This window comes from Arachis ipaensis, chromosome B01, assembly GCF_000816755.2.
Source record: "Arachis ipaensis cultivar K30076 chromosome B01, Araip1.1, whole genome shotgun sequence".
Taxonomy (NCBI): Eukaryota; Viridiplantae; Streptophyta; class Magnoliopsida; order Fabales; family Fabaceae; genus Arachis; species Arachis ipaensis.
The window spans coordinates 127,160,486-127,176,579 of NC_029785.2; the positions used below are offsets into that span (position 1 = coordinate 127,160,486).

A 16,094-nucleotide genomic window follows, 5' to 3' on the forward strand; every position below is an offset into this window, starting at 1 on the left:
AGAACCATAACAGAATCAAACAAAATCAGTCAATCACTATAAAAACTAAAATTCAAAATAGAAATTAAAGACAATAGAACTACAAATTATCAATCCTAAACCACAGACAACAATAATTGAAGAAGAAAAATGAAAAATCAGTAAATCACAAATTCAAAATTATTAATTAACAATATTCAACCATTATTCAACCTATTATTCAGCCTAAGAATTCATAGATTAATTAACAATTATTCAACCAATAAGGCCATAACAAGTTCAGAGATTATTCAACAATTATTGTTAAAAAAAATAGTAAAATACCTAGAAGAACAGAGCTGGTGGCGACGGTGGAGCAGAGCTTGCGACGGAGGAACAAAGCTACGCGACGGAGGCAGGAGGCGAGCTCGGCAACTGTGCTTCCACTGCTGAGAGTCTGAGATGTTAGCTGAGTGAGGGACCGACTGTGCTTCGAAGCTCCAACCGGCGACGGCGTCAGGAGCAGTCCGGCGGCTGAACGAAAGGGAGGGATTGAGCTCGCCGGTGTTGAGAGGAACGGCCAGCTCGAGGATGATGGGAGGGACGAGAGAGGGAGTGTGTGCTGCGCTGTTGGAGAGTTGGAGGGAGTTAGGGTTGGTAGGGTTAGGGGTGTTTTACTGAATGCTAAACGGCTGCGTTTTGGCGTTTTTGTGCAAAATAAAAAAATCGGCCAGGTCCCGGTTCGGTCCGATCGACCGGTTCTCGACCGGTTCAGCGGTTTGAAAATGGTTTTGATTCTGGGGATTTTTGATGTTGAACCGAACCGTACAAGTCACCAGTTTGCGGTTAAACCGGTCAGACCGGCCGGTTCGGTCTGGTTTTCAGAATGTAATTAACTAGATTGCATGCTTTAATAAGGTTTCAAATCACACCAATGAATCTTGTTAAGGTTCTTCCTGAAGCTCCTGAAGATCTTGTTTGCGATTGTCTTGGCGGTATTTCTCTAAAACTTCCTCCTTTTTTTTTCCACTTGATATGTGCTTCTTTGTGATAAATACACAAATAAATTGCCTATAGAATTATGTGTTTCTTGGTTTTGGGAATCAGAATTGCTTGAATTAATCATTCAATTTTTACACAAAGATGCTTCAACCATGGTTTTGGTTGCATGGCACGTCTGTCATGTCTAATCCTCATTCAAATAGATCTACCTGCTGCTTTATTTCTCCAAACCAACGTGTAATCTTGTCGTTATACTAATTCTGTTGGACAGATACATTTTCTTGTATGAGACTATAACAAGATCAAAGTTTGAGGTGCTGTCGTCTGAGGTAATCCATATGTTTCAACATTTCATTTTGGCTATCTATTATCTGATAAAGTCATAGGAATATAACTCCATTTCCTTTTGCAGGAGCCAATACATGAGCGAATATCACGAAATGTTGCATCTGCACTGGCATCTTTGAAGTAGCCTAGGAATGTCAGGACTTTTTCAATTCTGTGTTCTATAAACCCCTTTCTAAGGATATATTTAAAACTTACAAGTAGCAGAAATTCTACCAAGAAGTTTTTTTAAATAAAAGAAATTATATAAATAAAGCTTAAAACCTAAAGACAGATGAACATTTAACTCTCATAGAAATCATGCTTGGTCTTTGCCAATTGCACCATGTATTTAACTTGTATACTTGTCAACCAAACCGATGTCTTTGGCACACATTGTTACTGAATAATGAATGATGAATATTTCATTAACTTATGTCACATTGTTCTGGATCTTTCTTTCTTCTTATACTCTCTCTCCTCACATGAAGTCTCAGAATATTGCTCTGCTTCTTTGCTTGGTAATATGACTATGATTAATCATCTTTGTAGTTTAGGGAATTTTTTTATCTTAATTTTTAAGGTTAAATAGGCATATTTTGAAGGATATCAAAGCCATCCTTCTTTTTCGGGTATTGATATCAAAGTCATCTCTATCCAATTAGTTTTCCTTTTGGATTAACAAATTAATTGAGAAGACAAAAAGATGGAAGGAGATCAGTGAAGTTAATAGGATTTTGGGGTAGTCCAGCTGTTCTAAGAGTGAAGTGGGCACTAGCAGTTAAAGGAATAGAGTGCCAATATGTGGAAGAAGATCTCAGCAACAAGAGTGACATGCTCCTTAAATACAACACTGTCTACAAAAAGGTACCTGTTCTTGTGCACCAGGGTAAGCCCCTTGCTGAATCACTGCTCATTCTTGATTATATTGATGAGACTTGGAAGCAAAATACTCTTCTTCCACATTCTCCTTATGAAAGGGCCCAGGCAAGATTCTGGTCCAAATTCGTTGATGACAAGGTAAGAGAGTTGCAGCACCATATTTAGTATCAATCATTTATAGAACTGAGAAAAATGGTCTTAGAGACTATTATGAATTATCAAATCCTCTGAATTATTTATTTACTAAAAACACTGAAAGCATTTATTTTTAGTAAAGATATATTCAGACACAAAATATAGATTGGGACGTTTCTCCCATGGTGAACCAGGTGTCATACAGACTATCTGCCGGCTCATTCAAGTCGACCACGTACTATGCCTGATAATCCGTTGCCTGAACCTGGATCTCTGGCATCTGTGCATGGTGAGCTGGGGCATCGGACTGGATCTCTGGCATTTGTGGATGGTAAGCAGGTGCATCAGCCTGGACCTGGGGATGTTTGGCATCTATGTCCGTCATCATGCTTTGCCCTTTAATGCTTCACATACTATGTATAACAATTCTTTGGAGTTAATTTTCACTGACATATGGGAGCCATCTCCAATCATCTCTAGAAATAGAATGAGATGTTATATTAGTTTTGTAGATATTTCAATTAAGTATACTTTTGTATATTTCCTAACTAATAAGTCACAGGCACTTAATGTCTTTCAAACTTTTCGAAATCAGATTGAAACCCTTACTGACCACAAGATTAAAGCCTTACAAATGGATAATGGTGGAGTTTGTGTCAAATTCTTTCACTACCTTCTTATCTCGGCATGGTATACATACAACATAGACTTTTTTGTCCCTATACACACTAAAAACAGGATATTGTAAAGAGGAGACACCGAAGTATTGTTGAGATTGGCTTATCTTTATTGGCAACATCCTCCATTTCTATAAAATTTTGGGAGGATGCTTTTGGAACTGCTGTTTACTTGATGAATCGGCTACCTACTATTGTGCTTAACTACACCTTTCCATATGAAAAATTATATCAAAGAAAACTAGATTAGTTTGATAAATGTCTTTGGGTGTTCTTGCTTTCCTTAACTAAGACCATACAATAAGCATAAACTTGAATATAGTTATGAGAAATGTCTCTTCCTTGGTTATGATTCTCAATTTTGTGGATATAAGTGTATGAATAAAAATGGAAAGGTGTATATGATTCTCTTCCACAAAATGAGTTGTTTTTAAATCACTCTAGCTACAATACTAACACTAATTCTGCAGCTATGAATTCTATAGCTTCTTATTACAGTGTGTCTTCCATTTCCACACATCAATTTGTGCCTACTTCACAAAATCAAAGTTCACCACATGATGTGACAACTAATTCTCTACCAATTGAAGAGACTTTAGGTGGAAGTGGATCAACTCAATATATAAATCATGAGCACATATCACAAGACAGTACCTCACGTAGTGCTTCTCAGGGGGCTATTGACCAAAGACTTGATTTCCACTCAATTCAACATCAACAACCCACCACAAGCACACACAAGATGGTAACACGGTCTAAACTTGGTATTTACAAACCAAAAGCATATTATGCACATAATGAGATTGATCTATTTCAACAAATACCAAAATAGTCACACAAGCAATCCAAACTCCTCATTGGAAGGATGCTATGGATGCTGAGTTCAGGGTATTAAACCAATGCAATATGTGGACTTTAGTTAATTCACCACCCAATGCAAACATAATTGGAAGCAAGTGGGTATTCGCTATCAAAAGAAATACAAAAGGAGAGCTAGTAAGATACAAAGCTCGTCTAGTTTTTGCATCAGTCGAAGGCATAGAGTATGAGCAAATTTACTCACCTGTAATAAGACCCTCTTCAGCAAGGATTGTTTTGACTTCAGCTATCACTCAAGGATGGGTCTTGCATCAATTTGATTTTAATAACACATTTTTAAATGAAGTTTTGATTGAGCAGATTTTTATGACACAGCCACAAGGTTATGAGGATTCGAATCCTAACCTTGTTTGCAAGTTGAATAGAGCATTATACGGTTGAAAACAGGCACCGAGGGCCTAGTATCTCACATTAAGGGACACATTGATAAGGTTTGGGTTTGTAAGTACTCACTCTGATGTATCATTGTTTGTAAGAAAACTGCAAAATCAGTAATTTACATGCTTATATATGTCGATAACATAGTGGTAACAGGAAATAATTCAAGTGAAATTCAGTACTTAATACAATAATTAAACAAAATCTTTCCTCTTAAAGACCTTGGAAATCTTAGTTTCTTCCTTGGAATAGAATTCACACATTTGCAGGGTGGAAAATTTCATTTGTCACAAAAGAAATATGCTTTAGAGATTCTTCGAAAAGCAAACATGGAAAATGCAAGCGAGATGCCTACACCAAAGGTGGCAAACTTGAAGCTCTATGCAAATGACTCCGACCCGTGTCATGATCTGCAACAGTATCACTCTATAGTAGGAGCTCTTCAATATTTGACAATGGCACGGCCTGACCTTGCATTCTTTGTGAATAGGGTGTCACAGTTCATGCATAACCCAACATACAATCCCTGGAAGGCTGTGAAAAGAATCTTGCGGTACCTGAAAGGAACGGTAAGTATGAAATTTTATTTTCCAGCTATACTGACTATAGACTGTTGGAGTTTGCAGATGCATACTAAGCCAGTGATCTCAATGATCGACGTTCTATAATAGGCTATTGTGTATACTTAGGGACAAACCTCATCTCATGGAAGTGTCACAAGCAGTCAAAAGTGAGTCATAGTAGCAGTGAGGTAAAATATTGTGGCCTTACGTCTGTGCAGTCAGAGATGGTCTCTTTGCAGCAGCTTCTTACTGAGCTTGGAGTTCCACAATTGGTAGTGCCAACGATCTACTGCGACAATTAGAGCGCTGTACATTAGCAGCAAATCCAGTACTTTACAGCCGGTGCAAACATCTGGAATTAGACCAACATTCGTTGAGGGAAATGGTTAATAAGAAGGAATTATATGTAGTTAACATTCCTGTCCTTGATCAGATAGTAGATGTATTAACAAAACCATTATCTGCCAGATTATTTGATGGTTTTAAAGTCAAATTTCGGGTCAGCAATTTACTTCCCCAAAGTTTGAGGGGGGTGTAAGTGATATAAATGAAGTAGGATAGCAGTAATTAGAAAATCAAGATCAAGAAGTGTTTGTTGAGGTTGTTACTTTAAGTACACAATATTATTGTACACAACTCTGCATTTATATAATGCAGAAGTACTTGGCCTTGTAAACACGTTAATTCTCTGCATCTAGTGCAATTGATATTCAGTTCTTTACTTTTCTCTGAGTTTACTCAAAACGTGTTATCAATATCATGTTTAGTTTAAGATAAATATAGAGACTGAATAGTAGATTTGTAATTTAAAAAGTTAAATGAGAGTATTTTTGAAAAAAAAAATGTTATAAAAGTTTCAATCTTCGTCCCCGGAAATTTTAGTCCCGTATGTCCCAACTTTCTGGAGGTATTAAAGGGACTGAAATTTTGTGTCGGAACTGAAATTTTATTTCTAATCTCTAGTCACCAAACACAATACTCAGTCCCCAATCTCAATCCCAGTTTTAGGAAACAAACGCAATCTAAAAATATTAAAAAAGAAAAAACTATTATTTATGAGCTGCGTTTGACCTTGTGATATTGATATTTACCATTTTTCATGACTAAGCTCGTGGTTCCTCTTTATTAATATGGAGAGAATTTTGTGAATGACAATAAAGAGATACTACATTACATAAATGACAGTGTTAAGAAGTTTTTTTTTCCCTAGATGTTAACTTGGTGAATTTTTTTTATTTGAAGTAACTTTTTAAAGATATTAGTTATCATGCATACAAACAAATATACTGATTTAACCCGAAAGCTATTTACCTTGAATTCCGGATTTCACACTATCTATGGAGACAAGGAGATTAAAAAAATGTGTGACAACAAGAAGGAGAACAAGGATAGAGATGAGCTTTATTTATTTTTCGATCATTATATTTTAAATAATGTGATCTTAAGTAGTAGTGAAGAAGAAAACAATAGTAAAACTAGAGATGATAACGTTGTAGATATGGAATTTTCTAATGTTGCAATTTCTCATGAAATATAGGCCTCCACTTTTAAGTTTTAAGGAGGATGATAGTGAAGAAGTCACAATGTGCAATTTTTTTCCCAATAAGGCTGCAAGTAATTAAAACAACATCAGGTTCTCCAAGACTTGAATATCACTTCAATTCAACTAACGAAAGGTTCAATTCAATCAATAACATTATTACCTTGAATTAAGGACAACTAAAGAATGATCTTTTTGGGTTCTTTGTATGCTAGACTCTATGACAATGGTATATGCTCCACAATGACGTTTTAAGTTTTCTTCTTTAGCCTTTCAATTTCTTCCTCCATTTGATACACAATTAATGCTTTAATCATCACTAACACTTTTTTTCTCGTAGGCGACATGGAGTTGACGAGCTTTCAAGGGTCGCAATGTTCACCAATCACATACCTAAATTGGGAAAAGAATTTGTTTCAAAATAATGGTTAGGATCATGGAGAATAGGAGCAATATTCAAGGAAACGGAGTGTCATTTGTGCACAAATAGGCCTAGAAACCAATTTGTCTTTTATGCATGCGTGATATTTAACGTCTGACAAAAACATTCAGAAATCAAAATCCCCTCTTTGATACCCTTTGGCCCTTTCTCGCTCTGAAAACTAGAAAAGAAGTAAAGAACTCAAAAACCCAACCCGGTAGCGTTTGGTGGAGAGACAGAGACGGAAAGGCTGAGACTAAGAGACAGAGATTGAAATAAATTTCAGTATTCTATTTGGTACAAAGTGGGAGACAGGAATTGAAATAAGAATAAAACTCTAATTTAATTTGCACAAGGGTAAAATTGAAATTAATTAATTGAAATGAGAATATTTTAGATATAAAATATTATTAAAATTTCAGTCTCCATCTCTAAAAATTTTAGTCCTCTGTGTCTCTACTTTTTGAAAGTACTGAAATACTAAAATTTTTGAGACAGAGATAGAAATTTTAGTACCAGTCTCTGAACTAACAAACATAATATTGAATCTCAATCTTCCGATTTTTGTCTCAGTACCTCAAAACAAACGCTACCCCTCTTCGATATTCAGCCACCATTCCACTTCAGAGCTCAAATTCATCGTCGAACCCTTCTCCTGGAGTGGAGGATTTATTAAAATAAAATTATTATAAGATATATGAATAAATCTTAGTGCTAGTCATATAACTTAAGAAAAATACTATATGAACAAATGTTTTTGTGTTGTCTCATTCTTTAATCCTTATTTTAACACCTAGCAAGTTCTTGTTATGTTGACACCTAAATTTGTTTAGACTTAGTTGAATATCACTTGTATATCTAACACTGCTCATAAATAAACATGCTTATTTTGAATAATGTAACATAAAAAAAAAAGTTCTACAAATAAAAATATTACGAATATAAAAGGCTAGAGAGTAGATAATTAGTATGAAGAAAATTAGAATTTATAAAAGAGAGAAAAAAAATTTTCAATTCAAATATTAAATTTCGTTTACCATGCTGCACATATACGTCAAATATTAAACATTTTATATCGACTAACATATTAATATTATATTTCTAACACTTCAACATCTTTACAATGATAGAAAAAGTAAGAAATTATTAATTCCATCAATTGTATTTTTCCAGTAAAGCTCAATCTAGGTTTACAAGTTTTATCCAAACCAATATTTTGAAAATTGAGCCAATCATCGAACTAATAGAGTTAAAATTTTCAAAGTTCAAGGTTTAACTGAGATTTAATTAAGATTAAATCAAATATAATAAAATAATATATTTATATATAAATATATATATTTTTAAACAAATTATATTTTATTATTTTAAATCGGTTAATCATTGAAAACTAGGTCAGTAGATCAGTTACCCAAATTTTTAAATTTTTGACCAGTTTACTAAAGACAATTGGATTTTACCCCAAACTAGATCGGTCTAATAATCAATTCTCGGTTAAAACTAATAAAACTAGTATGAATCATGATCCAAACACATTCTTTTTGTTTCACACAGCCTTAACTAATATTGGGGATGGCCAATAGAAAATCAAACGCACACCAAACTCCAAAAGAGATTATTTCTGAAAGTTTTCTAGTGACTTAAGAGAGGGGAATTGAATTAAGAAAACACAATATATAATAACTTTTACAGATTATACATAACCTAGAAAAACAAGAGATTATTTTTAATTTTATCTCATAATACAGAAGAGAGAAAGAGAGATAGGTTGTCACCACGATATATAGCATGGTTTGGTCTCCTATTCACTGAGACCTACGTCCAATTTTTACCATAAATCACTCAAGAATAAAGAAGAAAACTCGAGCTTCATTGGCTGGATATGCAAACTATTTGTTGCTTTCTTCCTTAAAAAGAATATTCATATATAGAGAATTCGGTTTACTGTTGATGGAGAGAAGTATTTTCTCTTTTGTTCCTTCAGCCGTTGCATACAATCTGACATAGACCGTTTGGCTTGATTGAGGAGAACTTCCTTGTTTTACTTCACAATAAGTGCAACATCTTTTTTTTTTTGTGCTTGATATGTTGTGGAATATTGTATGCTTGTTGTTTTGTCCTTGATCATGATTTCCTGATATCAAAACCTGCAAAACTTGAAATAGAAAGTTAGTCAATTTAGGCAAAATTAAATGTTTGTCATTATCAAGGTAGTTATGACAATGCTTGACTCAACAATCTCCTCTTTGATGACGAACACTTTTAAACTGAATCAGAGTGATAGGATAAAGATAACTTCCCTGATAATGCAACCAGCTCTCGTTGTCTATGTGCGCTAATGCCATAAGAAAAATGAATAATCCATCATAAGAATAATATAAGCAAAACAAAATTCAAGCAAAATATTTGATAAGTCATAAATTAGTTTAATTTCTCTCTTTTTGTCATTAAGGATGAAAATTAAAAACACCTACACCAGAGATAAAGTCCTAGTAATCCAAAGAAAATTAAAGGTTATTACGGTCATCTTTCAGCAGAATAAAATAGGAGATAAAAAAAGTCTCTTAAAAACTCAACTTCAACAGCAGTAGCATAGAGATATTTTTTGGTATCAGAGGTAAACTCATAAGATGATTCCTCTTCCTCTTCACCAGACAAGTAGGACTCATTGTTGAGTTCATCAAGGTAGCTCTTGAGGATGTGTATCCGTTGCTTGGATTTTCTTAAGGCCAATTCTTGTTCACTTTCTTGCCTCCATTGGAGTTCAGTGCTTGTAATCATTAAGACAGTGAGACATAATACTTCTTGAATCAAGGCTTTGACAATGCCTGCGAGAATCTTCAGCTTTGAACCTTTGGTAGGCTTCCCGGATCAATAGGCGAGTCTGGGATAGTAAAATATCCAGAAATCTCAGCATGGGATTGAAATTGTCCATCCAGCTATCTTTTTTATCGTACGTGTCCTTCCAATAGTGTTATTCTCCTCGTAATTTCATAAGAGAAATCAACATTATTAAAAGCAAATATCATTGTAAGAAATGTAACACAGCAGGGTAGTTTTTTTTTTTTTTTTTCACACACATACATGTGCGTCATCATTAAATAACCAAAGAAAATATTAATTCTGTGAATAAGAGCATATAAAATATTAATTAGTAGGGGGCTGAGTACTCAGAATCAAATAATTTTAGGAGAGCGGATAACAGGCTGGAGACCGCAGCAGCACAGATAAATATTTCCGTCCAATTCTTCCTACTTTATTCATTCACTCTCATTAGTTTTATAGTAACCCTTTAATTTTAACGAAATTTCTGCACAATTATTATTTTCTCTGGATGCGTAATTAAATAATAACACATTACAATTCTTTTTCTAAGGAATGGCCGTTTAATTGCAACAAGAATGAGAAGCTACATAAGAATTTATACAGCTGTTTTTATCCATATGTAACTCAAAACTTGGTTAATAAAACTCCTATTTCCACTGTGCTTTATCAAATAACAGTATTATACAATCTAGGACCAAGTTTTTCCCTTTTTCCCATTTGCCGTTATTTTTTTGACACATTTTAATTGGCTATTATCACTAAAATTCAAAGCATCTATGATCTATCTGTGTGTAATGGTGATCTTAGCTAAGACCTATTACCAACATCTTCAAATATTAGATAGGGAGTGAAATCTTTTTACTATTCCGACTAATTGATCCTAAGAGATATCATTAGAGATGATGCTTATTTAAGTCTTTAATTAGAAGATAAAGAGAATTCTTAGGTTTTTTTCCTGTTTTCATATTCAGTTGATATGCTTTCACGACAATAACACAAATGACGCCTCATTTTAATTTTATATCATGCTTGCAGTTTTACCTAAAAACAATGGCAAAAATAGGCAAACAAAAGGAGGCAAAGTTTCATTATCTTAATCATCCTAATCATGCTTATAAACATATCAACTTAAAAAAATAAAAAATAAAAACAGATTCAATACGGAGACAAAACTAAAGTAATGCAGCACAGAGCAGACACCACTTATCACTCTTGGATAAAAACAAAAATCAGTTTGAATGCATCCTTTGGAAGTGTCACACCTAACTCTTCTTCGAGGGGTTCAGCTCCAAGGGTATCTGGCTCATGCATCAACTTGGTTTACTCTCAAATTTCAACATTCTAATTGAAATATAAGAAACAAATAAGAGCATAGTTGTTGTGTTTGTGATTATCGAGCAGAAACCGGTTTCTAAAATCGGAACCCTAAACCCCGTCAAATTTCAGAACCAAATACAAATTAATACATACCTAATCAACGACGTGAGCACAGAGAGGACGATGAGAAGCGCAGAGATCGACGATGGTGAGAGCGGCCCAGCAACGATCAGTGCAGGAGGGTCGAGAAGGAGCGACGGTCGAGTGGTGAGTGTGTGCAGCGATGTGGTGAGTGCGTGCAGCGATGTGGTGAGTGGGGGGCGAAGACGGTCAATGGCGATAGCGAGAGGGTTTTCGATCTTCGCGATGGTGAGCTCTTTGAAAGTGTTTTCTTCGGGCTTTGGAGGTGAGTGATGAGCTTTGGAGGGAAAGGAAAAAAATTTCACTGAATGTGTGAGTTGAGTGTGCTTTCAGGTAAAAAGAGAAAAAAAAATTCACGAAGTGTCAAGTTTTTGCCTCTAGATACATTAGGCATCACTTTTGAAGTGCACCCAAAATTTAACAAATAAGTTACTCTCTAAAAGCGCTCTCTTTGATACGAAAAGTGCACCCAAAGATATCAACATACGGCTACGCTTTATAAGTGATTTCTATAATACCTAAGGCTACACTTTTTAAACTATGCCACAATTGTGTTTCCTTTTCTCTTATAAAAACGCAACACGGAGAAAAGCGTAGCCTATCAAATAGGCTACGCTTTTCAAATGTAGCTAAAAAAAATGTGGCTAGATGGGTACTTTTCTTGTAGTCTCGTCGCTGTCGCACGAAGGTCTGCGACTCCGAGTTGAGCTCGTGGCGTTGAGGTCTCATTGTGCTCTCTCTCTGTGTTAAGGTCTCATCGTTCTCTCTCACTCTTTGTCCGAGCTCAACGTCCCTCTTCGAGCTCTCTCTCGCTCTCTCTGTTCGAGCTCAAATCACTCGCCGTCACTTCTCATTCCTCCGTCGCCGCCACTTCCATTCCTCCATCGCCGCCGGCAAACACTGCTGCTTCAATATATTTTTGCTTATTTTGTAATAATGTTAATTCTGAGTTGCTGAGATAATGATTCTAAATTACTGATTTTGTTAATTTTTGCTTATTCTGTGTTGCTGATTTTCTGGAGTAATGTTGCTGATTTCCTAAAATATTGTTGCTGGATTTTGATTTTCTGATTTCCTGAGTTAATTTTAATAATGGTTAATTTATTTAATTTGTTGAATGCTGGTGTGATTCTGAATTCAATTTAATTTGAATTCTGAGTTTGGAATTAGATTCAATTTAGTTTTTGTTGCTATTTAGTTTGGATTTAGAAGTCACAACCACGTTGCTGAGTAATGGATTAGAATCCCAAAAACTAAATATGATTATATGCTTTGGCTCTGTTATATTCAACAGATTTAAGAATTTGTAATTGAATTGAACTTTGTTTTGTGTTACGAATGTATGATTCTTGGTTAGAGGATTTTTACTGTTCAATTCTTTTATGTGAGATGGAAATGATACTCTTATTAAAAGTTATTGATTACTTGATTATTAGAAGTTATTGTTGATTACTTGATTGAAACTTAGAAATTAATTAAAAAGATTTATTTTCTGAACTTTTAATGATAAATTACGGACATTTTGAAATTAGGTTAGAAATTATTAAATTTGAATAACTGAAATTATATATTGAATTTTTAATAAATTTATTGTATATTTAAGTAAATCGGTTCAATCACAGTTCGATCCCAGTTGAACCTATCACTTGATCAGTTCAATAACTGGTTCAGTTCTTGCAACCTTGGAAAATAGGTCAATACTCCTAAAAAGTTTGCAGTGCAATGAGTGAATCCATGTTTATGGCTGCTGCGTTACACCCTTCAAACTCAACCTCACCCGCTTTTCCGCCTCCCCCAACCTCCACCGCACTCACTTTCAAAGCAAACAACAACTTCCCCACACTCTCCGCCACCGTAGAACCACAAAAACACGCCGCTCTACCTGACACTCTTCTCAACAGCACACGCAAGAATCAAGTGCTCCAATTCATTAGAACCACCCCCTTCAACTACCTCTCCGAAACAAATTTTCACCATACAGTTCCCGCCCTCACCTCCAAAACTAGGGGAAAGGTGCATATTTCCGTCTTTGATCCCTCTCCAATTTATCTACTCATTAATACAAATGAATGGAAGTCAAGATTTCTGGTAAAATTGCAATAGTAATATAAAAGCAGAAAACATTGACTAAAAAAAATCATCTAAAAAATTAATGAATTTGCTTACTTGTGGTCTTATGGCACAGGTTAGAGACATATGATAATGGAGAGTACCTTGTTCTAGTTACTACTGTTGATAGAGTCATTAACTCAATTCCCTTCAAGGGACAGGTTTTGTGCTCTTATTCTCTGTATGAACTATTTACTTGGTTTATCATGGATCACACTCAATGTTCTTTATTCCCACTTGCAGGTGCTTAACCAGACAAGCTTGTGGTGGTTTGAGAGAACCCAACATATAACTGCTAATGCCGTTGTGTCCACTCCTGATCCTAATGTTATCATAGCAAGAAATGTTCTGTTTTTCTATTGAGTATTTTGTTAATTGGTATTTCGGATTGGTGCTTGCATACACATTTTATCAAATGATTTCAACGGCTATGAATTAACATATATGTTTGGTATAGATTGTGGAGGAGGAGTTAGTTTGTTGGAAATGATAGCTTGAAAAGTATGATAAAAATAGAATATATTTCTCCGGAACTGGAATAAAAGTAAACATTGCAGTTATCATTAAGTGCTCTAAGTTTATTCATGCTACCCAAATTTCAACATGCCAAGCTTATTCTTTATTCATGTTGCCGTCAATATTATCAAAATATTTTCTTTACAAAAGTGTAGATGAAGATTCTAGAAATTATTTGTTGACACCTTATTACGGCTGTTTGTAGCTAGAGGGTTTGTGACCGGAAAGATTGATACTTCACTATGGACAGTCTATAATAAAGGCATTCAGAACTATTGTGGCAATGTCCTCCCGTTGGTGAGGTCCCTATATTTTTTGTTTTGCATTCTTACAATTGTTTTTCTCTTTATTTTATACGCTATAACGTTATATAACACATAACAAATTTGGTAAAAAACCAAAAAGCTGGTTGAAAATATTTTCACGCCTACAACCAAAGTTGCAGATCATGATGTTCCTGTACTTCCAGATGAGGTATTATTCCTTGTACTTTCATCTGCATCTATCTTTTCAATACAATTGAAGTTATAGTGGAGGACCAGATTTAGAGACCCAAGGAATGAATAGACAGATCAAATAATGTTGCAAGAATAAGAAACAATAGGCAGATTTATCTTATTATGCTGTTTTTTTCTTCTTTTTTAAGGCAACGTCAATGTTTTTCTGGATAATATTATTTTCTTAAGAGCCTAGTTCATATCATACAGTACAATTGCTTCTTGATACTAGTGAGGATATGATTAATGATGGATAATGTTTTTACTATTTTTTAATAGTTTTTTTATCTAACCTTTTCAATTCTTTTTATAATCCGTTTCCCTTGCAGATTATAGAAAGGGATTAATGACAAGAACTGATTACGAGAAAGTCAACAGAAAAGCTTTTAAGTCTTTTGAATAGGTAATTAAGTATTTTATCATGTCATTTATAAATTTGATGAAATGAAAAAAAGTAATGATATGCCTTCTCAATGTATCTCGAGATAGTAACGACACACTCTCAATGTATGTGCTATCTATTATTTGAATTATAGAGATGAATAGTTGGTGTAGACTTATTCTTCTCTATATTCCAAATAACAGATAGCACATACATTGAGAGTGTGTCGTTACCATCTTAGGATACATTGAGAAGGCATATCATTACTTTTTTCATTTCACAAAATTTATAAATGACATGATAAAATGTTTAATTACCTTACCGTATTTAAACAAACTTAAAAAACTTTTCTATTGACTTCCTCATAATCAACTCTTGTCATTAATTCCCTTTCTATAATCTACAAAGGAAATTGATTATAAAAAGAACTGAGAAAGCTAGATAAAAGAAAACTATTAAAAAATAGTAAAACATTATCTATCATTAATCATATCCTCGCTAGTATCAAGAAGCAATTGTACGGTATGACATGAACTAGGCTCTTAATAAAATAATATTATCCACCTGATGCTGCCTTAAAAAAAAAGAAAAAAAGAGCATAATAAGATAGATTTGACTATTGTTTCTTATTCCTACAACATTATTTGATCTGTCTATTGATTCTTTGGGTTTCTAAATCTAGTCTTTTACTGTAACTTCAATTGTATTGAAAAGATAGATGCAGATGAGAGTACAAGGAATAATACCTCATCAGCCAACTTTTGGTTTTTTTTACCAAACATGTGATGTGTTATATAACATTATAGCCTATTAAATAAAGAGACAAACAATTGTAAGAATGCAAAACAAAAAATATAGGGACTTCACCATCCGGGAAGGCATTGCCACAATAGTTTCAGATGCATTTATTGTAGACTGTCCATAATGAAGTTTAGTACTTCCGGTCACAAACCCTTTAGACCGCAGTAATAAGGTGGCAACAAACACTTTCTAAAATCCTCCTCTCTGTTTTGTAAAGAAAATATTTTGATAATATTGAGAACAATATGAATAAAGAATGAGCATAGCATGTTGAAGTTTGGGTAGCATGAATAAACTTAAAGCACTTAATGATAACTGCAATATTTACTTTTATCCCATTGCTCCGAAAAAATATATTCTATTTTTATCGTACTTTTCAAGTTATCATTTCCAGCAAACTAACTCCTCCTCCACAACCTATACCAAATATATATGCCAATTCATAGCCATTGAAATCATTTGATAAAATGTGTATGCAAGCACCAATCCGAAATACCAATTAACAAAACACTCACCAACAAACTCAACCGGAAAAACATAACATTTCTTTGTTATGATAACAATAGGATCAGGAGTGAACACAACGGCATTAGCAGTTATATACTGGGTTTTCTCAAATCATCACAAGCTTGTCTGGTTAAGCACCAAGTAAACAGTTCATACAAAGAACAAGGATAGAGAATAAGAACACAAAAACCTGTCCCTTGAAGGGAATTGAGGCAAGGACTCTATCAAATGCACTCTGC

At 34.3% G+C, this 16,094-nt stretch overlaps 2 protein-coding genes and 2 long non-coding RNA genes across 5 annotated transcripts in view; 1 reads left to right on the plus strand and 3 right to left on the minus strand.

Moving 5' to 3' along the window:
• Window positions 1-16,094, minus strand: part of LOC107619864 (phosphoribosylaminoimidazole-succinocarboxamide synthase, chloroplastic-like) — a 55,629-nt gene that overhangs the window by 6,555 nt on the left and 32,980 nt on the right. The window lies entirely within an intron of this gene.
• LOC107636110 lies at window positions 961-6,526 on the plus strand. 2 transcript variants are annotated; one of them, XR_002348381.1, is made up of 3 exons: window positions 961-1,289; window positions 1,373-4,804; window positions 4,925-6,526. It is a non-coding gene; the product is annotated as an uncharacterized LOC107636110 (long non-coding RNA). The 2 variants fall into 2 exon arrangements; XR_002348382.1 differs by having other exon boundaries at window positions 1,373-2,304; window positions 2,496-6,526.
• Window positions 6,177-6,753, minus strand: LOC107636129. The gene is made up of 2 exons (XR_001619330.2): window positions 6,502-6,753; window positions 6,177-6,406 (listed from the first exon to the last, which is right to left on the minus strand). It is a non-coding gene; the product is annotated as an uncharacterized LOC107636129 (long non-coding RNA).
• On the minus strand, window positions 8,414-9,786 carry LOC110263196. The gene is made up of 2 exons (XM_021104118.1): window positions 9,337-9,786; window positions 8,414-8,906 (listed from the first exon to the last, which is right to left on the minus strand). The coding sequence occupies exons 1-2, from the start codon at window positions 9,538-9,540 to the stop codon at window positions 8,649-8,651; spliced, it is 462 nt and encodes a 153-aa protein (XP_020959777.1). The 5' UTR covers window positions 9,541-9,786; the 3' UTR covers window positions 8,414-8,648.

Bases quoted from the DNA above. Each gene is read 5' to 3' on its own strand.
- LOC110263196 (XM_021104118.1), bottom strand. From the start codon at position 9,540: ATGATTACAAGCACTGAACTCCAATGGAGGCAAGAAAGTGAACAAGAA. The intron at 8,907-9,336 runs GTTGAGTTTTTA...CAAGTTTTGCAG, and splicing joins TCTATGCTACTGCTGTTGAA to GTTTTGATATCAGGAAATCA.